We start from the raw sequence: 23,020 nt of genomic DNA, 5'->3' as shown, positions 1-23,020 counted from the left end.
TTCAGCTGAATGTCAGTGAATGTAGATGATGAGGTCTGGTTTCTCATGAGAGTGTTTCACTCTTGCAGATGTTCTGTTGGGCACTGAGACACAGATCAGTTCTCTCCATTTTATTTCCAAAGTCTCACCTGTTTACCACAGTTAAAGAAATAAAGATCAGCTGAGATTTTAGACCGTCTGTCTCTCTCTCGATCTCATTAATCACAGTTTGTCTGTACACACATGGATCGTTTGTTTTGAGCAGTCACAAAGACTCCTCTCTGAAATGAATATTCATAGCGTCATAGTGTCTGAGCATAGCTGATTACCCGATGCCACTGAGAGGAGATGATGGGTGACAAATCAAGCTGCGGGTGGTGAAAAAAAGGGGAAAATGCAATGAGAAGACAGTGAAAGTGGAAGAGAAGAGACCTGTGTCTTGGTGGCCCATGGGCGATCTGTAGAATGGCTTTGTGTGTGACATTCGCTTGACTGAAAACCGATGTGACTAGGGATGGGGATCATAAGAAATGTAATGATTTTGGTTCCTTAGTGACTATACTGATAATGATAATGATTCAGTGAGTGAATTGGTTGTTGAGTTCAAACCCATGAGTTCAAGACTTATTTGTGTCTGATTAATTAAAAAGAACTGCTTCAGTCATTGATATCTACAGACTGTACATGTGTTGTTGCGTGCAACCAGCGAGGACAACACATTATACAACACAGCACGTTTATATTGTGTTGTCCTCACTGTTTGCACGCAACAACAGATCTACAGTTATTTATTGTTTATTGTATTATCATGTACACATTTTTAAAAGTAAAGTTTTTAATTGTCATCTATGGTTCCATGAAGAACCTTTCCATTGTACAAAAGGTTCTTTATAGTGGAAAAAGGTTCTTTGGATTCTTTTTTAGAAAATGGTTCTCTTAAGAACTGTTTACTGATGTTTACTGTTTACTGTTTATGGCATCTCTGCAAAAAAACAAAAACAAAAAAAACATTTTGGAACCTTTATTTTTCTTTCCCATCATCAATTCAGACTACAAGCTCACAACCCACCCCAGATGTAATCTGTGGAGATTTAAGAATCGTTAACGGAACCAAACATCTTAAAATTATCCAGTGCCAGTGTATTGATAAAAATAATTGATTCCCAACCCTAGATGTGACATCCGTTGAGTTTAGAGTAAAATAGTGATTTATGTAAGATGATTAAACTAATGAGAACTTCATTGGGTTATTTCTCCCTCTTAATCTATTCATCTGTCCTTCATCTTCCTGTGTTCTCTCTTTTTTTTCTCAATTTTGCTATTGGTTCCTAAATTTCTCTTCTTCTATCCTCTTGCGCTTTTTCTTTTGACCTTTTTGGTATACTTTCTTTCCGCCTGGACCTCTATTTCTCTCTCAGGATGTGGAAAAGACACAGACAGAAATCATGCGCCATCACACGAGTATCAGCGAGCTCAAGCGAAGCTTCATGGAGTCGGTGCCCGAGCCGCGGCCCAGTGAGTGGGACAAGCGTCTGTCCACCCACTCGCCCTTCCGCACCGCCAGCTTCAATGGCCAGCTGCAGCCCGACGTGAGTACTGGGGTTACGCACGGGGTTAAAGGTTACACTTCATTGTTGGAGTCTTTGAATGCCTTGCTTGAAGATAAAATTGAAAAAGCTTGTTCTTGTAGATAGATTTGATAGTCATCCATGTTTGTCAGTGGTAGTTTTATATCGCAGCATTGCATTTTCAGACTGGGTAAATTGATGACCAAAATCCTTTTTTCCCCTCATATACATTTCATATCTATAAATTGACTGACTGCTATGACATTTTTGGTAGTCAGGTTATCAGAGTGCCAAAAAGTTGCGTTGATAAGGTTTTGGGTTAAAGCAATGAGCACTTTTGAAGAACTGATTTTTTTCAAACTTTGCCAGTTTAGTGATATCAAATCTTAGAGATTTACTTAGTGGTCACTGGTGAGTAAACTTGACATCCATGAGCAGAATTGTATATTCAGCTTTCTGTTCTGAGTTATCTCTGTGAAATTATTGTTTTTTTACACACATTTTTCGACCATTTCTCCAGTGTTGCCTATTTTCGAAGACTGCAATACCATTATTTGCATTCTCTCTATATTCTTCATCTGTTCTATCTATCATCTTCTTATTTCTTTATTTTCCCCCTTAATGGCAAACAGTAGTTCAACTTTGTATTTCAGTCAGACTTTTCTTTCTGTGCAAAGTAAATCAGACTTTATGCCACTAGTCAAAATGATGCACTGAATAATGTGCTAGGTGGAACTTTACGTGTTATAACACAGCCTAGGTATGATGCAGTCGCTATGATGCACATTCTGCAACCCTGAAAGCAGTTTTTTGATGTGACAAGCTGTAAATTAGACAAGTTCAGAACTTGGAACTGAACGCATATTCTGCCAGCCTGTTAAAATCATTCTGAATCATAAGATGAACACCTCATGCTAATGAAGCTCAACTTTCTTTCTTCTATGGAACACAAAGGAGAATTGATCTTACGACTGAAAAAGAACTGCACAAATAGCCAATCAAATCGCTGCGCTGATAAGCCTTGTAGTTATCTGTCAAACTTACTGAACTGTCTATGACATACAAACCTCCTCTTCCCAAGATTATCAGTGCTCGACATTAACGCTTGTCCAGGAAAATTAGATTTTTTGAAGATGCAGGTGAAAGAGTTTACCAACTGGATGAGGCCTGATTAAAATGTAAAAAAAAAAAAAAACAACTAGGGAAGCACCACCAAAAATCTTTGTGCGAGTATGATTCTGATTTTATTACATTCAGTGTAAACGACCATGGATAATGGATAATATATTGATGGTAACAAGGTTGCGGGCGTTGAGACTCGTGCAGCCTATCTGTGTGTGAGAAAGACACTCGTAGAAAAATCTAATCAAATTGCGCAACAGCACACACAAGAAACTCACAGAAACGTAATATCGAATGATATACAGTTTAACAGATATACTGTTAAATATATATAAAAAATGATTGTTCATTCTTTTATTGTTAAAATATTAAGCAGCACAACTATTTTCAACATCGATAATAATAACAAGAAATGTGACCATAAAATCAGCATATTAGAATGATTTCTAAAGGATCATGTGACACTAAAGACTGGAGTAAAATTCAAAACAGAAAACAGTTAACTTACTTTTATACTTTTAATTTGTAATACTATTTCACAATATTACTATTTTTAATGTATTTTTGATTAAATAAATGGTGAGCATAAGAGACTTATTAAAAAAAAAAAAAAAGTAAATGTTTTTTGACAGGTACTATAGTTAAGCAACATCACAATCAAGTTTTTTCGAAGAATCAGCAAATCAATTGCAAATTACATTATTTTTTTTTTATTTTTTATTTTTTTTTACAATAGTTCAATAAGCAAGTAAATAATAATAACTTGACTTGACACAATATTGACTGTTTTTGCTTTATTTCGCCAACAAAAATAGGTCCAAACAAAGCCACAGCAGAACAGTTGCCGTCTCCGAGCAACAGTGGTGTTTCATTACTGAATGATTCAGCTTTTTTAAACAAATTGGGTGAGTCAATAATTCAATGACCCATTCATAATAACAGTCACTTGCTTCATTCTTGAATAAATCAGCCGTTTGAACAAATTGGTTAAATTAATGACTTGCCGCCACCAAAAATGCATTCATTGAATAGTTAGAACAGTGATTAGAATATTGCTTCAGAATAAATTACATTAAAGCCACAAAAACAAAAAACAAACAGACAAGGAACTTTTTTTTGCTTAGAAAAGTGAATGATTGATTGACTTATCCGAAGGACAAGCACATAACAAGGCTCAATGTCAAGCTCTGATTATGGTAAAAGGTGTTATTATGGTACATGTTATTACGTATCCAATGGAGTTTTCTCGATTGGTTTTGTTCCCGAAATCTCGAAATATATACAAGAGTTGGATCAGACTCTGCAGTATGCCACATGAACATCCAAAAGGGAAATAGTCCAAAAGCAAACATGAAACATCTCTGTGTTTGCAAAAAAGAATAGTAGGATGCAGTATATTGGAAGAATAATCGATTTTAAATGCACTTGTCGTTCTTTATGGCATTGACCTTTGTTTATTTTAAACTTCAGTGATTTGTTTTCTCCATTAAATACAAAGACTGCATATAAGCTAACTTGATTCTCAGAAAAACACAAGGAACAATTATTAAGCCCTGTTTGCATATGCGGAAAGCATCCGTTGCACATTTTTCCTGCGTTACGCCCGTTTCACACATACTCCGTGTGCAGTGCGTATGCGGTGCGCATGCGGTGCAGGAGCAGCACGCGCTATAGTGCTTTCCCATATGCTGCGTTTGCAGTGCGTAACTGATCCGCGGCTGTACCACAAACACATACTTACTATTTTTAGTTCAAATCCAGAAGTTATGCAGCAACTTTTATTAAAAAAAAAAATTGTCAGCATTGCGATTCTCTTTGTACACATACTCTTTAATGGATGTATGCAAGTTTAAACACAATTTAAACAACGTAGGCCTATTATTCCATGCATTACTTCTACTTATATTAAGTAGATCAAGCAAGTGGTCAAATATTTAACCATGTACTTATATTAAAATCGCAAACATTTAAAATTAAAACTTAAAATTGACAAAAACAGCCGACTCTCATGCCTTTTCTTTTGCATTTAAATTTTAATACAATAAATCTTGCATGTCACAAAGAACTTGTTTTTCCACCTCCACGAATGAGACGAGTGTTGTTCATTATGTCACCTTGTTGCAGTAGCACCTCACTGCAGTACATGAGATCCAGGGGGCAGAGTTGGATCCAGATGTAAGGGGTGGAGATTGGTAGGTTTAGGGGTGGGTTTAGGGATCAGGGGGTGGAGATGGGTAGGTTTAGGTATATGTAAGGTGGGAGGAGTTGGATCTGGATCCAACTCCTCCCCCCTGGATTTCGTGTTCTGCAGTGAGGACCGTCTCCCTTGTTGAGGTAAATTGTAGTTTTCCTTGCTTTACCCCGGTCTTAAAGTAAAAAGATGACTGAAAAAAAATAGTATTAAATAAATTTATGGTGAAATTACTACTTTTTCAGGTCAATCTGTGTTCATTTTGACCATGAAACATGTGCTGTCACTTTAATTCAGCGTTTGCAGCACAGCAAAAATAGACTCGGTGCGGAAACGATCACTGCACTGCTGTATACGCGATGCAACTGGAACGGATCGACGGACTGCAACCGCGTGCAGTGTGAAAGTTCTGACCTGTTAACATGGGTGTGGAAAAAAATACGCACCGCATACGCACTGCAAATGGAGTATGTGTAAAACGGGCGTCAATGTCCATGTTTATGACATGTATTGTCTGACTTCTTGGGGTAGATTTCCCCTTGTAGTTGCACTATTTTCTCAACTTATAGACCTTATGTAGCCCCATCCCTTTTCAGCGCTGCGCTCGTTGTCTTTTGACTTCCGGTCTGTATTTTCACAGCGATTTTGCGTGTTTATTAATGTACGGCTCGTTTTAAAATCTTCCCGGTCGACTGACATTTGTTTAGTCATCTGCTTTAAACATTACAGTCCTCATGATAACTTTCGTTAACTTTACATTAAGTAAATCCACTTCAAAAGCTAATTACTCCTGGACAGAAGCGCCATAGAGATATACAGAGCGACCGCAAAAACGGAAGTTACAAGACAATATTCTAAAGATGGCGGCGCCCTCGTTTCTCTGGCACATAAGGTCTATACTGCTATATTTAGTGTTTCAACATAACAACCTGATACAAAAGCTTGTGCTTCCTGTTTTTTTGAATGATGATTAATTGCATTTGAAGTAATTTATTCCAAAGTCATCAGGTACATCAGTGAGTGAGCTGATTCGCAATGTCATTTTGTTTGATGGATAGATTACCCAGTGAGTGTGGTTAAGTAATTGCTGTTGTAAGGTTAATTATGCTGGTTGCTCTTTTCCATGCAATTAGACCTCGTCCAAACTGAGGTTTTCAAACTGTAAAAGGAAGCAAACGCACCAACAAGTAGTCCATCCTATATTTCGAGTCTTCTAAAGTCGTACAGTTAGCTCTTCTATTCTTCTAAATGTCTCCTTTTGTGTTTCACAGAAAAAAAAGGAAGTCATAGGTTTGGAATAACGCTGAGTAAATGATGATTTATTTTGCCGAACTGATTCTTCAACATGATAAATTATGCGGAACTTGATAAGAGACTAAAAATAATTTGGTTTTACTTTGCAGTTTTCACTGATACAAAAGGCATCTAGTTTGGTCACTTGCACATATTGGTCAGTGACACCTGAATAAGCAATAAGCACTTTATTTATAAACTCTCAGTGTGTTTGTGTGTGTGTGTGTGGGCATGTGTGCATAGGTGAAGATGCCTCCTCTCCTACCCATTCACTGTGTAGCGGGAGGTATATCAGAGGTAAACGTACTCTCATGACTTATGTAGATAAAGAACAACACAAGCAGAAGCATAAATGGCCGCTGGACGCTATAGTCATGACCCAGTCCGAGTAGGAGAACTCCTCTCTCTCTGAATCTGTTCACTGCCTGCAGCTTTTATAGACCCCCCTGACCACGCCCTCTGCCAAAGCCACACCCCTTTATACTACTGCTGCTGCTCTCTGAATGGCTACTGACGGCTATCCTCTGCTTTGATCTGACAATTGCATGGCTGGATTACACTGCATAAATAAGCTGCATGAGTCTGTTAGTTCATTGACAACCAAAGTAAGTATAAAAGGAAAACGTAGTAAAAAAGCAGATAGGAAGAGCAAACAATAAGAAACTGATCCCCCATTTTTTTCCTCTTGTTGTCCATCCTTTCCTTCCCATTGTAAACTCTCCTCCATCTCTCCTCGCAAAGTCTTGTCCTGGATCACAGTCCTGTCCTCCTCCACTTTCATCCATAGCTCCATCTCCACCTCGATCCTCCTCCTCTCCAAAAACAGGAGTGTCTAGAAATGCTCAGAGAGGGGCACATCCGCGCCCCTCCTCTGCTGAGGCTTATTACATCATGTACCAGTCTCAGACCTAAACACAGTACACTTCCACATGACACACTCCTCCATTCTCTCAAATTATCTCAAGACAGTGTGCTCTTCTAGTTAAGTTGTTACATTTTAATACAACTATTTAGTATATTTTATGCTTATCCATAGTTGTCTAAAACACTTGTCTAATATTGATCATCTCTGTGTTTGTGTTAGCACTAGAGATGGGAATTGTAAAGAACTGAATGGTTCTGATTTCTTAAATCATTCAATTTGCGATTCCTTTACAAATTTTAAGGAATCATTCCCCATAATTGGCCTTAAATATATATTGAACAAAAATATTAAACGTTTTAAAGTAGGGTTTATATCAATAAAACTCCTAAATAAAACACTAAAAACTCTTTCTGCACGGCATGAATTAACATCCACGTCTCGGTTTATTTCAAGATTTAGATGACAGAAGTAATGACTTATGGGTTCAGTTATTAAGTCAACAATTGTTCTGTGATGCGTTTCCCAAAAGTATTGTTAGCCATCTATGGTCGCAAAGTTCCGTCGTTACCAATATAGTTAAATGATTTAGCGTTTCCTGAAACCGTAGTTTCAACAAACATTAACAAACTTGTGAGGTTGAAACTACAACTCTTGAACTGTGGTCAGAAGCATAGTTTCTTGTTAGTATGACATATAGGCTTCAATAGATCATGCTCTTGAGTGAAAAAAGCAAGCTAACATTCAGGGCAGTCTAGATCTTTCATTACATATGTATACAAATTTCATTGTATGTTATTTAGTTTGTCAAGAGAAAAAGTGGCTTTAAAGAGTGTGCAGTATCATGTGCATTTTATCATGTTCGATTCAGACCGCAAACTCTCTACTAAAACAGTTTCTTTGGCTGTGGTACTGCAGATTTAGTGGCACACAAAACACTGTTTAGTGTTTAAAAGTATTAGTTAATTAACTGTTAACAGAAATGAACATCATGAAATTCATTAAAAATGGAACCGGTTCTGAATAAAAATCAGTTCTTGATTCGCAACCTTAGTTAGTAATGAATGATCTTTGCGGATATAGTAAACTCTGATCTAGCCAATGACAGAGTGTAGTTCTGTGACAGACACATCCACTGATCTGATCGTCTAAGGATCTCGCTTAGTGGTCCAACCCACCCAAACCCTGCTGTTTTTTATGGTGTTTTTCTGTCAGTGATGGATATTTGCACTGCCAAAATAATGTCTGCTGCCAATCCTCATGTCAATCAGATGTCCACCATGCCACAAACACCATAAAAACCCTCAAGGCCTTTGCTTCAATCCATCTGGCCTGCTTAAAACACTCTGGTCAGATGCCGAGCCCGGACCCATCAGTACTACCCGCATCAATCTCTTCCCATGTCTCTCCCCATTCCCCATGTCTGTTCATTGTTCTGTGTCTCTCTTGGTGTCCCGTTGCCCTGCGCAGAGATGGAAGTGTGCAGCAGGCACGTGGAAGCAACAGCAGGTAAGGGTCAGGTGGGCGCCCATGCCAGGAGGGCTGTCGCTACTGCAGCATATGGAGGAGGATGAAGATGATGATGATGATGATGATGATGATGATGATGACCATAATCAAGAAAAAGACATTGAGGCTCAGGGACATGCCGTCCAAGTCTCCATAGACGTGTCAACAGTGGAAGAGAGCCGTGCTGCCCGAGTCTGCCAGCTGTACCCAGTGTTACTGCATCGCCCTCCAGTCTCCTTCCTGTTGAGCAGCCTTCTGGTCTTGACGCTGATGTTGTGGTGGCTTGTCTTCATTTAAGAGCAAGTGAGAAAAGAAATAGATATCAGGGAAGCAGCAGAGCTGAGCTTTTCTGGATTATGAGACAGTGAGGAAGAGAGGACAAGTTCATTCCTGTTTTTCTGTTTGTTCCTCTTGGATCCTTAATGATTTCACCACTTCACAATGGATGCTGATTGACAGCTTATAATTTTAAACTATTTATGTACTGTGACACAAAATCCCTGGATGCAAGAGCACTATGTTTTCTTAATATGGTGTAAATATTCACTTAATATTTCTCAGGCTTTTCAGATTACCTTAAGTTAATTTTGAACTCACTGCTTAAAATAACCATTAAATTTTATTTATTTTATTTTATTTTTGGTTTATGGTGTTTGCAAGGTGAGTATGAATTGAAATTCATACTCACTGTTCTTATTCTTATTTTTCTTCATTTCTGCAATTAATTCATCTTAAAACATTTACCACACAGACTAAAACGTTGTCTTGAAGATAATTTCAAGTTTAAGTGTTGTTTTTGTAATAAAAAATTATAATTTTGGAAATGTCCCATTGACCGTCCTAAACTATCATTCGAAAGTTTGTTTTCCAGTTAAAGTTTAACTGATAGTGTTGATGTCAACATAGTTTTTGCATATTACGTTGTGAGTGGTCTTTTTTTATGCATTTATTTGCATACTGATTCGTGTTTGCTCTTTCAGTTATGCACACCGAAATCCTAAAACCTAACCTTACCTGAAACTTTAACACCATTCTTTTACTGCCTCGCAAACACTGCTAATTTCTTCAGTAAATGCAGTTGCAGCTTGTTTTGTTGTTGTTGTTGTTGTTGTTGCTCCTTTTGAGGTATTTTTTTTTTACCATGTGACCAGTGGGTTTCTCTGGACAAGTTTTCAGCACACGGTGCACTTTGCTTCTCTTTGCAGATCTCTTCTCCATTGCCAGCCAATGCATAATGAAGGGACAATTTCTGTAATACCACCAAAAACTAGTCTACTTCTTTGTGAAGTGTATTTATGTTTTATCAGCCCTTAGTAGTAGGTTATCAGGGCTTTAATTACACACCCCTTGAATATTATAATGTTTCTCCTTCCCTGTTACTCCGGTATGCATACAAAAAATCTGAGCTACTGTCATGCTAGCTTTAATTTTGTCTTGTGTGGTATAACAATCAAATCCTCTCTCTCCATAATGAGTGAGAGAATGTTTTTTTGTTTTGTTTTTTGTTTTAGTTTGTAAAAAAAATAATCTTTTAAATATAAGATTTAATATTTGAGTTGCTTATTTATTTAAAAAAAAAAAAAAAGTACACCTTTGCACTTCTATGGACTTTAGTCAGAGTAGATGGTATATTTAATTTGACATTTCAGGTGTTTGGTTCACACTGGTGGATTACTGAGACAGTTCCAGTAAAGTGTCTAGATAGCATAACACTGTGATTGCAGCCTGAAAATTATGTTCAGTACATATTTGGTGTGTTCGCTCTGTTACCTGATTTGCATAATTTATTTAGTGTATCAGGTGTAAATAAATGCCACTGTCAGTTGGTACAAATTATTCTCATTCATTTGGATTTTCTCAGGCCTTGTTTTATTTAGTTTCATATATTTCATATCCCCTATTTCCATTTGCTTCAAATTACATATGACTTTGACTATGATATGCTTTGACTAAGGTCCATTCCATGATAAAGACAATCCATGGTAAAATCAATCAATACAATTGAAAAAATAACTTTTCTATTTATTCATTTTCAGATCTAGAACATCATGGCATTCCCTAATATTGATTTCTTGTGCACTACTGTGTAATCCCCATATCCACTGCAAAAAAAATCTTAATTATTATCATAATGGTTCTTGGTTACAGCCAAATGATCTGTATTCCCCAAAAAACTGCAACTACTTCATATGATCCTCTTAAGAACACCAGAAAAAATATATATCCAAGATTCCAAATATTCATAATCCATTTTTCCTCAGTATAACTAAGAGTATATATGGATTATAAGAGTGGTAGATAATCCAATGAAAACGGCTTATGAAGATGTTACCTTTTTTTAAAAATCTCTTTTGCAACAGATTTTGTGGTTCATTGGATGGTAAGGATATAATCCAAAACATTTCCCCCTAAAAATGCATAATTAGATTAGACTAATTAGAGTTCCCTTTTGAAGTGGAACTCTACGCTGCTTCATCAGTTGACGCTATGGGAGCGCTTTGCGTGAGCCAGTGTCCGTCTATACTGCCTATTCTGTCTATACTGCCAATTTTGATTGACGTCACAATTTTGACGTCACAGGCGCGCTGACGGGCTTTAAAAGGTCACCTAAACTTCATCAGCTTCTTTGTCTTCAGGAAGCTGTCTGTGTCATGCATGTGAATCTAGCGTGTGTGTGTTTGAGAAAAGAAAGTAACAAGCATGTCAGCTAGATTTAGGAGATGTGTCACGCCATGCAAGTGATTTATTACTCCAGATGATGCACACAGTCTCTTTAGGAGTGGAGCATGCTCGGCCAGCGCTCAAAGGCGGTGTTGCAAGTGTGCCAAGCCAAGCTATTAAAGGATGCTGACCAAAGCGAGGGGGTGTCTCCAAACATAGTTGTGGAGCTCCACCGCACCACAGACCTCAACCTGCACTCCACCAAGCAAGTGGCCCGTGCCATCGACATCGTCGCCACAGAGCGGCATGTGTGGCTAAACATCTTGGGGCTGAAGGAGCAAGAAAGATATTTCCTCCTTGATGCCGCGCTCTCGCCTTCCGGACTTTTTGGCAAAAGTTCAGGGAGGCGAAATGTTATGTGGCAGTGGCATTTGAAAAGTACATCCCCCGTAGCAGTCAGTGTCCTTCAGTCCCCTCTTTTGATCTGTAGCCAAGCCCAGTTGGCGGCAGGTTCAGAAGGCGAGTGCTTCACCTCCAAGGAGTCAGGGCTCGAAGCGGCCACCTCGCTGGAAGCCCAAAAAGGATCTCAGGGAGGTCATTACGGCTAAGAAGTAGTCAAAGCCGTGATATTCCTTCCCCCTACACACACCTCTTTTTTTTTTTTGCCTTTACCTTTTCTTTTCCTCCCCTACCCTTTCTCTGAGGGTTGTTGGGGTTCAAGAGGTTGTTCAGTATTTGCTTACGAAGTTAAGAAAAAAAAAAGGAATATATACAGTACTCTCTTTTGTTTCTTGCTCCTAATGATAGAGTGCTTTGTGTGACTTATGTTTGGCCCCTTTTAAATTCACTAATAACTGTAAAAGGAGACTTGCAGACCTAATGTGATTTGTCACACCGTGCTGTTCTTTAAGCGCCACATGGTGAGCCCTTGAATTTGACACAGCGTTCATTTCCCATCGTTATCTGTCAACCTGATGTTGCCTTTATTGGATGAAAACAGTATTTGACTTACAATGTGTCAAATGTTTCTAAATCAAAAGCTTTTTTGGCAGAGTGCCGATAGATAAAATATTAAAAAGCAAAACTAAAGTAATTTGTGATGGTTTTGAAATGCATAATTTGCATTTCTGAGCTGAGAATGATGGGTAATAGGGAGTGGTGGGCTGCTAGGAGTGATGATGGCTTCATTCAGGTTCTCTCAGTCAATAGGATGTATGTAGTTTTGGAATAAACACTCCTCATCCTAATAGAGGAGCGTTTGGGAAGCTCTCTGATAGATTTAGCTGGGGCTCTGCTCCATGGGGATGCCTTTCTGTGCAGCATAATTTCTTTCCAACTGAGATAATTGCCATTGTCAAACATCGTTGTCAATTATTTCCCTTGTAATTTATGTTAATATACTTATTTTATACCATCTTTTTGTGGCTAAACATCCAAAAGATGCTAAAAACTGTGTTCCTGAATTACTTTACTGCTGTTGTATACATTAGTAAATCAAGTGCCTAAACGGTCAAATCCTAGCAACATGAAAAACCTGTTCATATTTTGAAATACATTCATTCAGTTCAACACAAGCTCTCTGACTATCCAGATTACTGGCATGTTACAATGATTGGTTACAATGCTCAACCTCTTATACCACTTACATTTAAGAAATGCAATCAGTGTGCTATATTGAAAGTTTTTAGATTAGTTTACCACTCTGCTTAACATAAAATAACGTTATTTAATTGGAAAGGTTGATAAGGTAACTATGAAATATGTATGACTGTATTTACTGCCTGTTCTAGTGTTTTCAACCATTCAAAGTTGCACCAGACTATGCATTTTTTCTTGTCTAGTAGCTTTTTTTATATAGTCAGCATAGAATATCAATCTTACAGTATGAAGATTTGACCAAAGGTTCCAGATGGTGTTTGGTAATTGGTGGTGTGTGGAGGTGAAGTTAATGTAGTGAGAAAAGCAATTCTCTACTCACTCTATACTGTGTCTTGACCCCTTTCACAGTCTCCCGTGGTGAAGACAAAAACGATTACTATTTCTGATGTCACCAACTCCCTTCGCAGTGAAATCACCACCAAGGACATCCCGATAGTCCACACAGAGACCAAGACCATCACCTATGAGTCTGGACAGGTGAGGGGAGTCGTCTTTTGAATCAACCCTGTTGTCTGATGTGAAGATTGCTGTGTTGCTGTCATCATTTTTGTTTGTCCTGGGTTTCTTTTCCTGTGCCAGTATTTGTCTGAATTTGTCACAAATGTAATGAACTTAACACTGGGTTGCAAACTACTATCAGCATCAATCAATACATATTGGTATCCATATCGCACAGTATTAGTGATTGTGTTACTAATAGGCATTGGTCAGTGTTGAATATTTAATTGACCAATATTTGACTTCGGTAGTTTTACATATATTGGCACACATCTGTATTCAGAACAACATATTGCTGTTCAGAACCTCTTATTCTGTGCTGTATGTATTCAGTTTTTGTTGTAATCTATTGCAGCACTGTCACTGCCAGTGTGCATTTCTGAGTGAGTTATCTATTAGTTGTACAGTATCTCTCTCAGCTGTACTACCTAACCAGAAGCTAGTTTTTCAAAGAATGTCTAACCAGCATCACAATGAGGGTTTATATGATCTCTTTCAAAAAACTTTCATCCATCTTTCATAATGTATATTATAATGCCTGAATTCAAGAAGACCAAGAATTAAGTTCCAAAACGCGAAGTTTAATAATTGAATCCCTCAACGCAGGTTTAAATTATTCAAATTTATAATATTCATGGTCATATTAGCTATTGGCAAAAAAATATTATTATAATAAAAACTACTATTTTAAAACCATTTATTGGCTTTTTGGTTTTGCACTTAATTTCTATATAACATGCTTATTTTAGCAGGAAGCATTTGTCTTATATGAAGAAAACGTTTGCATTCTCGCGCAAAACATGTGTTCCCCTGAGAAACTTAGCATTCTCAGAGCGAACACAAAACTGGTGATTGAAATCATTTGAGATGGGAGGAAAAGCTGCTTCAGTGCTTCTGCGAGAAAATGCTAATGTTTTGCTAGCAAGCGCAAAACTTTCGCTACCGTACACAAAAGTTTAGCAAGTTTCCATTGAAATATAATTTCCCCTACCATCTCATGTACTTTCCATCACCATGTCCCCAGTGGGGCTCCATAGTTTTAGGAAACAGCTGTGTGAATAAACAATAAAAAATGAAAGACATAATAGAGGAGTATTCTAACCACATGTGTGTTTGTTTGCTAATAGCCTAATGCACTGTCAGAGAAGGAGTCTGGGATGCTGTTGAGTGCTCAGACCATCACCTCAGAGACTGTGAGCACAACCACCACAACCCAGATCACCAAGGTACCTGTTTTTCACATCAAATTATGCCTAAACTTGCAATGTATCGGAAAGGCCTGCACCATCTGCTGCTTAAAGAACTCATTGAAGTTAAATTATCTTATTTAAACACAACATAAAACTCATTTAAATTATCAAAATTATAAGATTGCTGCAAACCACAAAGAAAACTTTACAAAATCCAAGTTACAAGTGATTTGCATGTGCTGCATACTAAGTTAGGTCATTGTGCACAATGGTGCCATAAGGCTGCGTACATTAGATAAAGCCATTGTTAATTACAATTTCTATCACCATTTCACAGTATCTTTCCATTTTGCAAGTTAGTCAAAAATTGCCGTAGTGCACAGATGAGATATTTTCTCCACTGTGTTTCTGGCTCTCTCATTCTCTCGTTCTCTTCCCTTTCTCTGCTCAGACGGTGAAAGGCGGGATCTCAGAGACCCGTATCGAGAAGAGAATCGTGATCACTGGAGACACTGAGATTGACCATGATAAGGTGAAATGGACATGCAGTTAATAACCATGTCGGCTACATAGTAGATGCAAAATATTTTTAAACACATTCTCATTCTAGAGCTTTTTAATTGGACAACAATTTGTAGATGGCCCTAAGAAGGAGATGATGTCATCAATATTTTTTCCTGAAAAAACAAAAACCAAATGCATATATCAGTTATGATGGTTCTGATAACCTCAATGCTAAGCTAGCATGCATTAATTAAAAGCCACAAAAATTCTATTTGGATTTCATGGGGCCTTTAAACGGATCACATGAACAATTGCTACATGTTTTTAGCCTTGCAGTTTGGTTTAAATACTGTCCTCTCTGGTCACCAGGCTCTTGCTCAGGCTATAAAGGAAGCAAAGGAGCAGCACCCTGACATGTCTGTCACTAAAGTGGTGGTGCATCAGGAAACAGAGATCACCCCTGAGTAACTCCTGTGTGAGACATAGGTTAGTATCTACATGCTCAAGCACAACCTGTGATTATAAGACCGGGGTCGGTAACCTTAGTCAAATGATTACAGCAAGAGAGAATAATATTTTATGCATTTAATTTACTTTTTGTACATTAGAAATATTGAAGTGATCTGCATGCCAAATGACATCTTGCAGTAATGCTTCTCCGTCATCACTCAGCATGTTTTATTCAGTTCTGATCTATATAGGAAGCTTAAAAAAATTAAATGAGCAGAGTGGAAAGTGCTGCTTGTTGAGCTGGAAGTTGCCGTTTTGTAAAGGAGGAAAACTCCTTTAAGATTTAACTATTTAAAAAAAATGCTGAAGTAAATGAAAAGTTATTGTGTTATTTTTTATCCTTCATTCATTACTGATTTTTGATTTTGCCATGCAGATGAAAGCTGTTAAAAGAAGACTGCTGTGAATATAAGCAATTCAGTGACAGGATAAGAGATTGCAGTGAATCTACAAAATAAGATATGCCGCAGACATGCACGTTTTGAAGTGTTGAAGATCTTGTGGCTGAATTGCTTAAATCTTCTGCATTCTAGTTAGAGCTTATTTTATTCATATGCCTGACAGAAAAAAATACAGTTCTTGATTTCTTGCTTTATATAAAGCGCAAAAACATCTTGGGTTATGTATGTACACTGCATCAGTTGTGGACGCTTTGGGGACACGTCCCGCGGAACCCTGGTGTCTGAAGCACGTATGAAATCACGCCAATCTTATTGAACATTGAACGTCAGTGCGTATAAAAGGTTCAAACGACTCCCGCTTTCCCGCTTACAGAAAATGTGATTTTAATGTGATTTTAAACCTATACTGTAACACATGCTTGCAGCACAGAAAACAGCACGCGATTTGTCTCGCGCTTGAATGGTTTAAAATCACTTTTTCTGTGATTGTGCTTTGGATGTGTGCGCAGCACGGAAAACAGCACTGAATGGATCCATGCAGCTCTTAAAGGGACAGCAGCTTGGTATTCCTGCTGCCGTCTCTATAATAACACTAATCAAACAACAAAAGACAAAGATAAAATTCACTCTTTCTTGACTGAATAACTTTTGTAACTATATTTATAATGTAAAGTTTATTTATAAAGTGCGGTGTTATTTTACATTTCATTAGTTTCTGAACCTGAATACCTGAAAATTTTAAAACACTGTTTATTTCAATCATATATCTGTTCAGTTGTATTTATTTGTTGCGATTGGTAATTTTTTATTTGTTTTTTTTAGGACTGGGAATCGATTAAACAAAATTAACTAATTAATTGCACAATTTGCTGTAATTAATTGCATTTCCCCCAAGCTTGTAATCATCAATATTTAAACTTAATCACCTAATTAAATTAAACAACACGGGAAAAAATTATTACCAGACAACACGGCTATTATTACCAGAGCATATGATCAGAGCAGGTAATTTTACCATTGTTGCCCAGCATGACTATACCAGCTCAGCAAACAGAAGTCTACTACTGAGAAATTTCACGTTATTTGAGCAGACTTTACTTTTCCAGTGCGTGATCGGTACATGATTGGAGCGTTTGGGCCGTTAACGACAGAGCAGAACACACAGCGCAAACACGGAGCGGAATATTGAGTAGAGAGTGCAGCAGCGCGCCGACACACACACACACACACACACACACACATGGAACACGGAGCACGAAAACGTGTGCACGACGCACACACGGAGCTGAAAAGACCCGCTCAGGGAGGGAGGGGCGGGACGGGATATTTTCTGCCTTTTCAATAGCAGCCACAACAGGAAATCATTAAAACGAGGCAAAAAAAAAAACATTTCAAATTAATCGCAAAGATTAACGCGTTAATTCCCCCAGCCCTAGTTTTTATTTTTTATTTTACTGAGTGTTTACTTGTCTTTAATAATGCTTGAAATGTATATTAGTTAGGCTAGTTGTTTTTGCTATGGTATTTTTAAACTATAGGCAAAAGTTCCTTGTGTAGATGTTTTTAGCCTATTGATTTTTGTTCATGATATTCAGCTACAATGAAATGTTTTGCTATAAGACATAAAATAAATGATAGATATCTAAGTTTTTTTGTTTTACCTTATTGGAATTGAAATTAGGAATTGATAAGAGTCATTAAACTCTTAAACTCAGAATCATTCAAATTTAAACAATACACAACCCTATTCCTTACCACAATTTTTTTATTAGCTGTTTTATTAGTGCAATTTTAATGGCAACCTAATATGTTGGAAGAGCGACAGACAACAACAGTGGGGACTAAAGTAACAATCAATAAGATTTGCTTGATTTCACGTGACACCGGGTTCCCCATAGCGTCAGCAACTGACGCAGTGTTGAGTTCCCCTTGAAAGGGAAGAACTTTTGCCAGAAAAATCATTTCAGTCTGTGATTTCAAGAGAACACTCTTGAAAAAGATCACCAACCATTGTTTTAGGATATACATTCCAAATTGATGATTTCGTCCCATAACATGCTTCCCCTTTCAATGTTGCATGTACTCAATGTTTCAAGCAAAGCATTACTGCTGTACAAATACATTATTGTGTCATCGCTCCCTCTGCAGCCTAGGTCCTCTTAGCTTGATGGGTTTATGGGATGTATTTAAATCTCCCCTTCTATGGGCAATAAAGCCATACCCTCTCCAGTGCTACTTTAAACCCATTACAGCATTTCTGAGATTTTTGTCTTACAAAAACAGTGATGAAATTGCAGAATACTGCAAGCTTACCACAACAAACAAACCAAAAATTCCCTTAACAAGATGGTAACGATGGAAACCCTCCACAGCACACCTCATACAAACAGAAAGCAGTCCTTAGGATCTCAGAGAATTAGACACAGACGGATAAACTGTATGATTTACTGTTAGCATTAACTGCGCTCTAATAAAAACCTCAGTTCCGGACAGCACTGTTATACTGCCGTATTTATAGCTGTTATACATATATATAGCAGGGTTGGTGGCATTCAGGATTTTAAATTCCAGTTCAGCTCCAGAATTTTAATTGAGGTAGCATGATGCAGAATTGAATTAGATGATATTAATATTAGAATTTATGGAATATTAGATGAGACATATTATTAATTAGATGACATTAGATGATATTAATAATCAGTTCTTAAAGCCACCTACAACATTTAATAAATTATTTATTTTATGGACTATGATGACAATGAAAACAATGTTATTTTAGTATTATTTATATACTATTAACTAATATTTTGACTGCTTTTCTTTGTATATTTTCTGTTTTCATTTAAATTTTACTTTAAGTTTTATTCATTCATGTGCTATGGTAATTTTTATTAGGATTTTTAAGATTTTTATTTAGCTTTAATTTATATTTCTTTTAGTTTTTGTTTTTAGTAATTTTAGTACTTCAACTTAGTTGCCAAGGCAACATTTCTAAGTTTTTTAAGTTTTTCTCTGATATTTATATTTTATTTTATTTCAGTAATGAAATATTCAGTACAATATTTGAGTACTGATAAAGACTTATATCAGAATACCAGAATCACTGCAACATTTTCAAAATGAAGTCAAACATCAAAAAATAATCAACAGAATGTTGTTTGGATTTTTGACTACAGTCAAAACAATTAACACAACAGATCAAAAGTAAAGTTAGTTTTTTAGTTTAATCCTTTTTAGTCCATAGTTTTGAGACATACAGTATGTGTAATGAAAAACTAGTCCAAGAACTCTCAGAGTTAGGTCTGTAAATGTGGGACTTTTAGTCTGTTTGTGTGAGGTATTGGGCATCTGGTGCTGTTTAACCAGCTGTCAGGGTGGTATGTATACAGTCACAGAACTCCCAGAGGATAATGGTTAATGCTGCCCTGCTAGTTTGTTCCCCAGTGCCCTGTTTTGTGCGTGCAGAGACCCAGTTCACCCCATTCGCCCCGTCAGTGTTTACTTAACTTTCTCTCAGCCAGAGAGTGCTTCAGTCTTCATATTTACCATCCACCATTATTTCTTTGTCAGTCAGGTCTGAATTCCCAGTTTTCGTCACTGACTCCGTGACCCATTTGGGATGTGTTTACTTTTTGCCTGACCAGAAATGTTCTTTCTTGCATGATTGTTGATCACTCTTTGATCTCACATCAACACAGGGTGAAAAAAAACGGGACCAGTCAGGTTTATGAATGTGAAAAAACAACGCAAGAGCCCTCACATCCAGCCCCTCCCCATCAACCCACTATGCCCACCAAGTCCCCCCCCCCCCACGGAAAACACTTCCTGTAGCAGCACATGTCCCACCCAGCCATTGCCGTCTGTGACCGCCATATTCCAGACCCTGAACATCTGTCAGATCTCAAGCGTCTTGTACTGCAAAACTGAGCATCTACAAGTACTCCTGTCCAGCGTCCAAAAGCAGAACTCAAAGCAAAGATTCATCCAATTCCCAACATCTTGGACAGATTTTTCCAAAAAAATCTGCCAAACCTCCACCTCGTTCAAGACATTCCATGATAGACTGAACCATGTTACAAAATAGTTTTGTAAAACAGTGACAAAAGAGCATCTTTTTATCTGTAATTCATACAATATTTTTAGGGTGGATTCCAAAGGGATGGTTTACATAATAACAACTGGGCGGTGGGAATTTAAAGGACAATTTTCTAAAGTGTCAATTTGTTTTGTTTTTTATTTATTTTTACTTAATTTATTTATTTTTGCAATTGGTTGATTATACATCTGATTATGTTGTTACAGGCATTTTCTGTTGTCGTTCAGACAGGGCAAAGGAGCATCTGTTATAATGTGAAACACTTGTTAAAGGGGAAGTTCACCCAAAAAACACATATTTAAATTATTTTCAACACAAAACAAGACATTTTGCAGAATATTCATGCGGCTCTTTTCCAAGTCTCAATGTTATTCCAACAACTCAATGTTGTTCCAAGCTGGTATGACTGACTTTCTTCTGGTGAACACAAAAGAAGATATTTTGAGAATGTATGTCTATAAAATGCAAGTCGGTAGTAACCAGAACTATTTGATCACCAAACTTCTTTAAATATGTTCTTTTGGCGATCCATAGGAGAAAAAGTCATACAGGTTTGGGATGACATGAGGGTGAGTAAATGATGACAGAAATTTCATTTTTGAGTGAACTATGCCATTAAGTTGTTTCCCCTTCTCTGTTGTTCTCTAATTTCATTTCCGTTCACATACATTCAAATGTAAAAGGGTTTAACATCAATAATGTCAAATGTCATTCGTTGTCATGAGTCTCGCAATTGAAACTAACGCATCAGTTTGAACATGGAAATAAGATTTACTGCAGAGGAGGGGAAGGTTTTCAATGGTTAAATTTCATTTAAATTCCTCACACAAACACCTTTTATGATGCCCAATTCACTTTCTTTGAATGGGAAAAGAGCAGCATGAACATTCTGCAAATTTCTGAATTTTGCAGAAGAAAGAAAGTCATACAGGTTTGGAAAAACATGATGACAGAATTTTCATTTTTGGGTAAACTTTTCTTAATTCACAATTCCATCCTGTTGTAAAGTCCCATATTTTATGTTCCTCTTAAATGTGAAGGTATTATTTTGTTCTTGGTGTAAAAATAATGTGTTAATTTTATTCAGAATGCTGGAGCAAATTCAGATGTTTTCTTGTGTTTAAAAGTTTCGTTACTTTGCATATTTGTTAAGGCTTGTATAAATTTGATTTTGTTTCATTGGCAATGTCATCCTGTGTCATCATGGATTTGCGGTCCAATGAAGATGGGGTAGGGTATTATAGTGAAACTACATTCTATGATATTTCTATTTATTTTCATCGGTTTTGTTTTCTTGTTTGTGTGTGTGCTTTGCATTTTAGATGCCCTGCTCTCTTAAATGCAGCTTTGATGTGTTTTTTTTTTTTTTGTATTAGATCCAGAATCCCAAACACCAGCTCCTGCCAGTTTTAAAATGGGATTTGCAGGGATAACTATTCATTTTCAGTATATTTCTACTTTTCTACTAGAGGGGGCAGTATGTTCTTACCCATGAGTCTATAGCAGATCTGCAAAGCCTTCAAAATGAGCATCCACACACAACCTGAAGGGGTTTTTAGATGAATTGGAATTGATAAGTCAGGAACGGAGTTAATTTGCAATCATGGTAAGAAAATGTGCCAAACATGAATCTGAAAGCGATCAGACGGATCTTACTGCGAATTAAATTGTTTCCATCATTCACTGAGACATTAATTTGTAAAGACTGACTATTCTGGTGCAGTAATTCAATTCTAGAAAATCGAAGTGGGAATTTTGTGGATTTTATATTGTGCATCAACACTGCCGGTGGCATAAGGGCTCCTGTGGTAAAGCATACTGTCCCGCGTCAAGCTGACAAGTCCAGTATGTCCAGTTTTTAAATGTCTATTTTCAAATGTTACGCTTTTATAATAGTTCAAATAGTATCCTGTACAGAGACCAAGGTGTTGTAGTTTGTTCGGTGTGTTGTTTTCTTCATTGTGGCACTCCTTTCCTATGCTAGTCTGGGGTGAAGAAAAGAAAAGAATCATACGTTTGTCCTCATAGGTTCTTTTTCTTCTCATCACACATTTGTTTTTTGTTTGTTTTTAGCCATCACTGAAAAAAAAAAGACAAATGTACAATATAGCACCATGGACTAAATAAACTCCCAACATAGACACATTCTTCACTTGGTTTCATGAGTTTTTGTTATTCACAACCTCCTTTACTGTCTTCTTGTGTGTTTCTTAATACATGTTCCAGGTCTTCTTATGAGTGTTTACTCGGTACGTTATTACATTTGTAATCTTTCATTAAAATGAAACTACTTCCTTTTCAGTTGACATCAGTCTCTCTTTTTAAACTCCTCGCCTCCAACCAACACCCATTTTTCACAATCCAATCAATAGATAAAAAGTCCTGCACAACTTTTTACCCTTTAACACTGTTTCACATGGAAACAGTTCATGTGACAATAGTAAAATTGGATGTAAATGTGATCTAGACTTCATGGTAATCAAGTCTCTAATAGCTCAGACTCTAGATAAGGCAAGACCATTTTATAAATCAACTCAACATAGTAACCCAGAAATCACTCCACACAGCAGAAGAACTGCTCGACATATTCCTTCTGTTACAGGTGGACACATGCATATGTAAGATGTGTGAAACAGGCCTAACACTTCAAACAAGCACTGCATTTTATTACTAGTGTTTAGCTTGATGAAAGCACTGGTGCAGTTAATGACTTTGACTGCAGTGGATTACCTCATAACCCTGGAGACAGGTGGTGTGAAGTGTGAACACAGAATGACACGACAGAATCCAGAATAAAACAAGATTCATCAGGAAGGTTATGGACAAATCTGGAAAACAAATTTAGCTGGATATGACAGCATTAAAACAGAGAGGAATGTTGCAGATTTTCTTGTCTTTGCTTCATGCTCTTGCATCATGCACTTTACACTTCGGTTCAGTTGCGTAAAAATGGGATGCACTAAAAGTGGATGTGGCT

At 37.2% G+C, this 23,020-nt stretch overlaps 1 protein-coding gene across 7 annotated transcripts in view; it reads left to right on the top strand.

The window, feature by feature from the left end:
• The window catches only part of epb41a (erythrocyte membrane protein band 4.1a), a 71,572-nt gene extending 49,379 nt beyond the window's left edge, over positions 1-22,193 (top strand). For 6 of the 7 annotated variants that reach the window (XM_084422701.1, XM_084422699.1, XM_084422700.1 and 3 more), the window contains 6 exons: positions 1,398-1,568; positions 13,193-13,321; positions 14,470-14,568; positions 14,984-15,064; positions 15,406-15,522; positions 19,646-22,193. In XM_084422701.1, the coding sequence (XP_084278827.1) occupies positions 1,398-1,568; positions 13,193-13,321; positions 14,470-14,568; positions 14,984-15,064; positions 15,406-15,504 (579 nt within the window). In that variant the 3' untranslated portion in view covers positions 15,505-15,522; positions 19,646-22,193. The remainder of the gene's footprint in view (positions 1-1,397; positions 1,569-13,192; positions 13,322-14,469; positions 14,569-14,983; positions 15,065-15,405; positions 15,523-19,645) is intronic. The other variant, XM_084422698.1, reaches the window with a different exon arrangement.
• Positions 22,194-23,020: the final 827 nt, after the last annotated feature.

This window comes from Rutilus rutilus (genome assembly GCF_951802725.1).
Source record: "Rutilus rutilus genome assembly, chromosome: 11".
NCBI lineage: Eukaryota > Metazoa > Chordata > Actinopteri > Cypriniformes > Leuciscidae > Rutilus > Rutilus rutilus.
The sequence above is the reverse complement of the archived record's forward strand: the minus strand, read 5'-3'. Positions and strand labels throughout refer to the sequence as shown.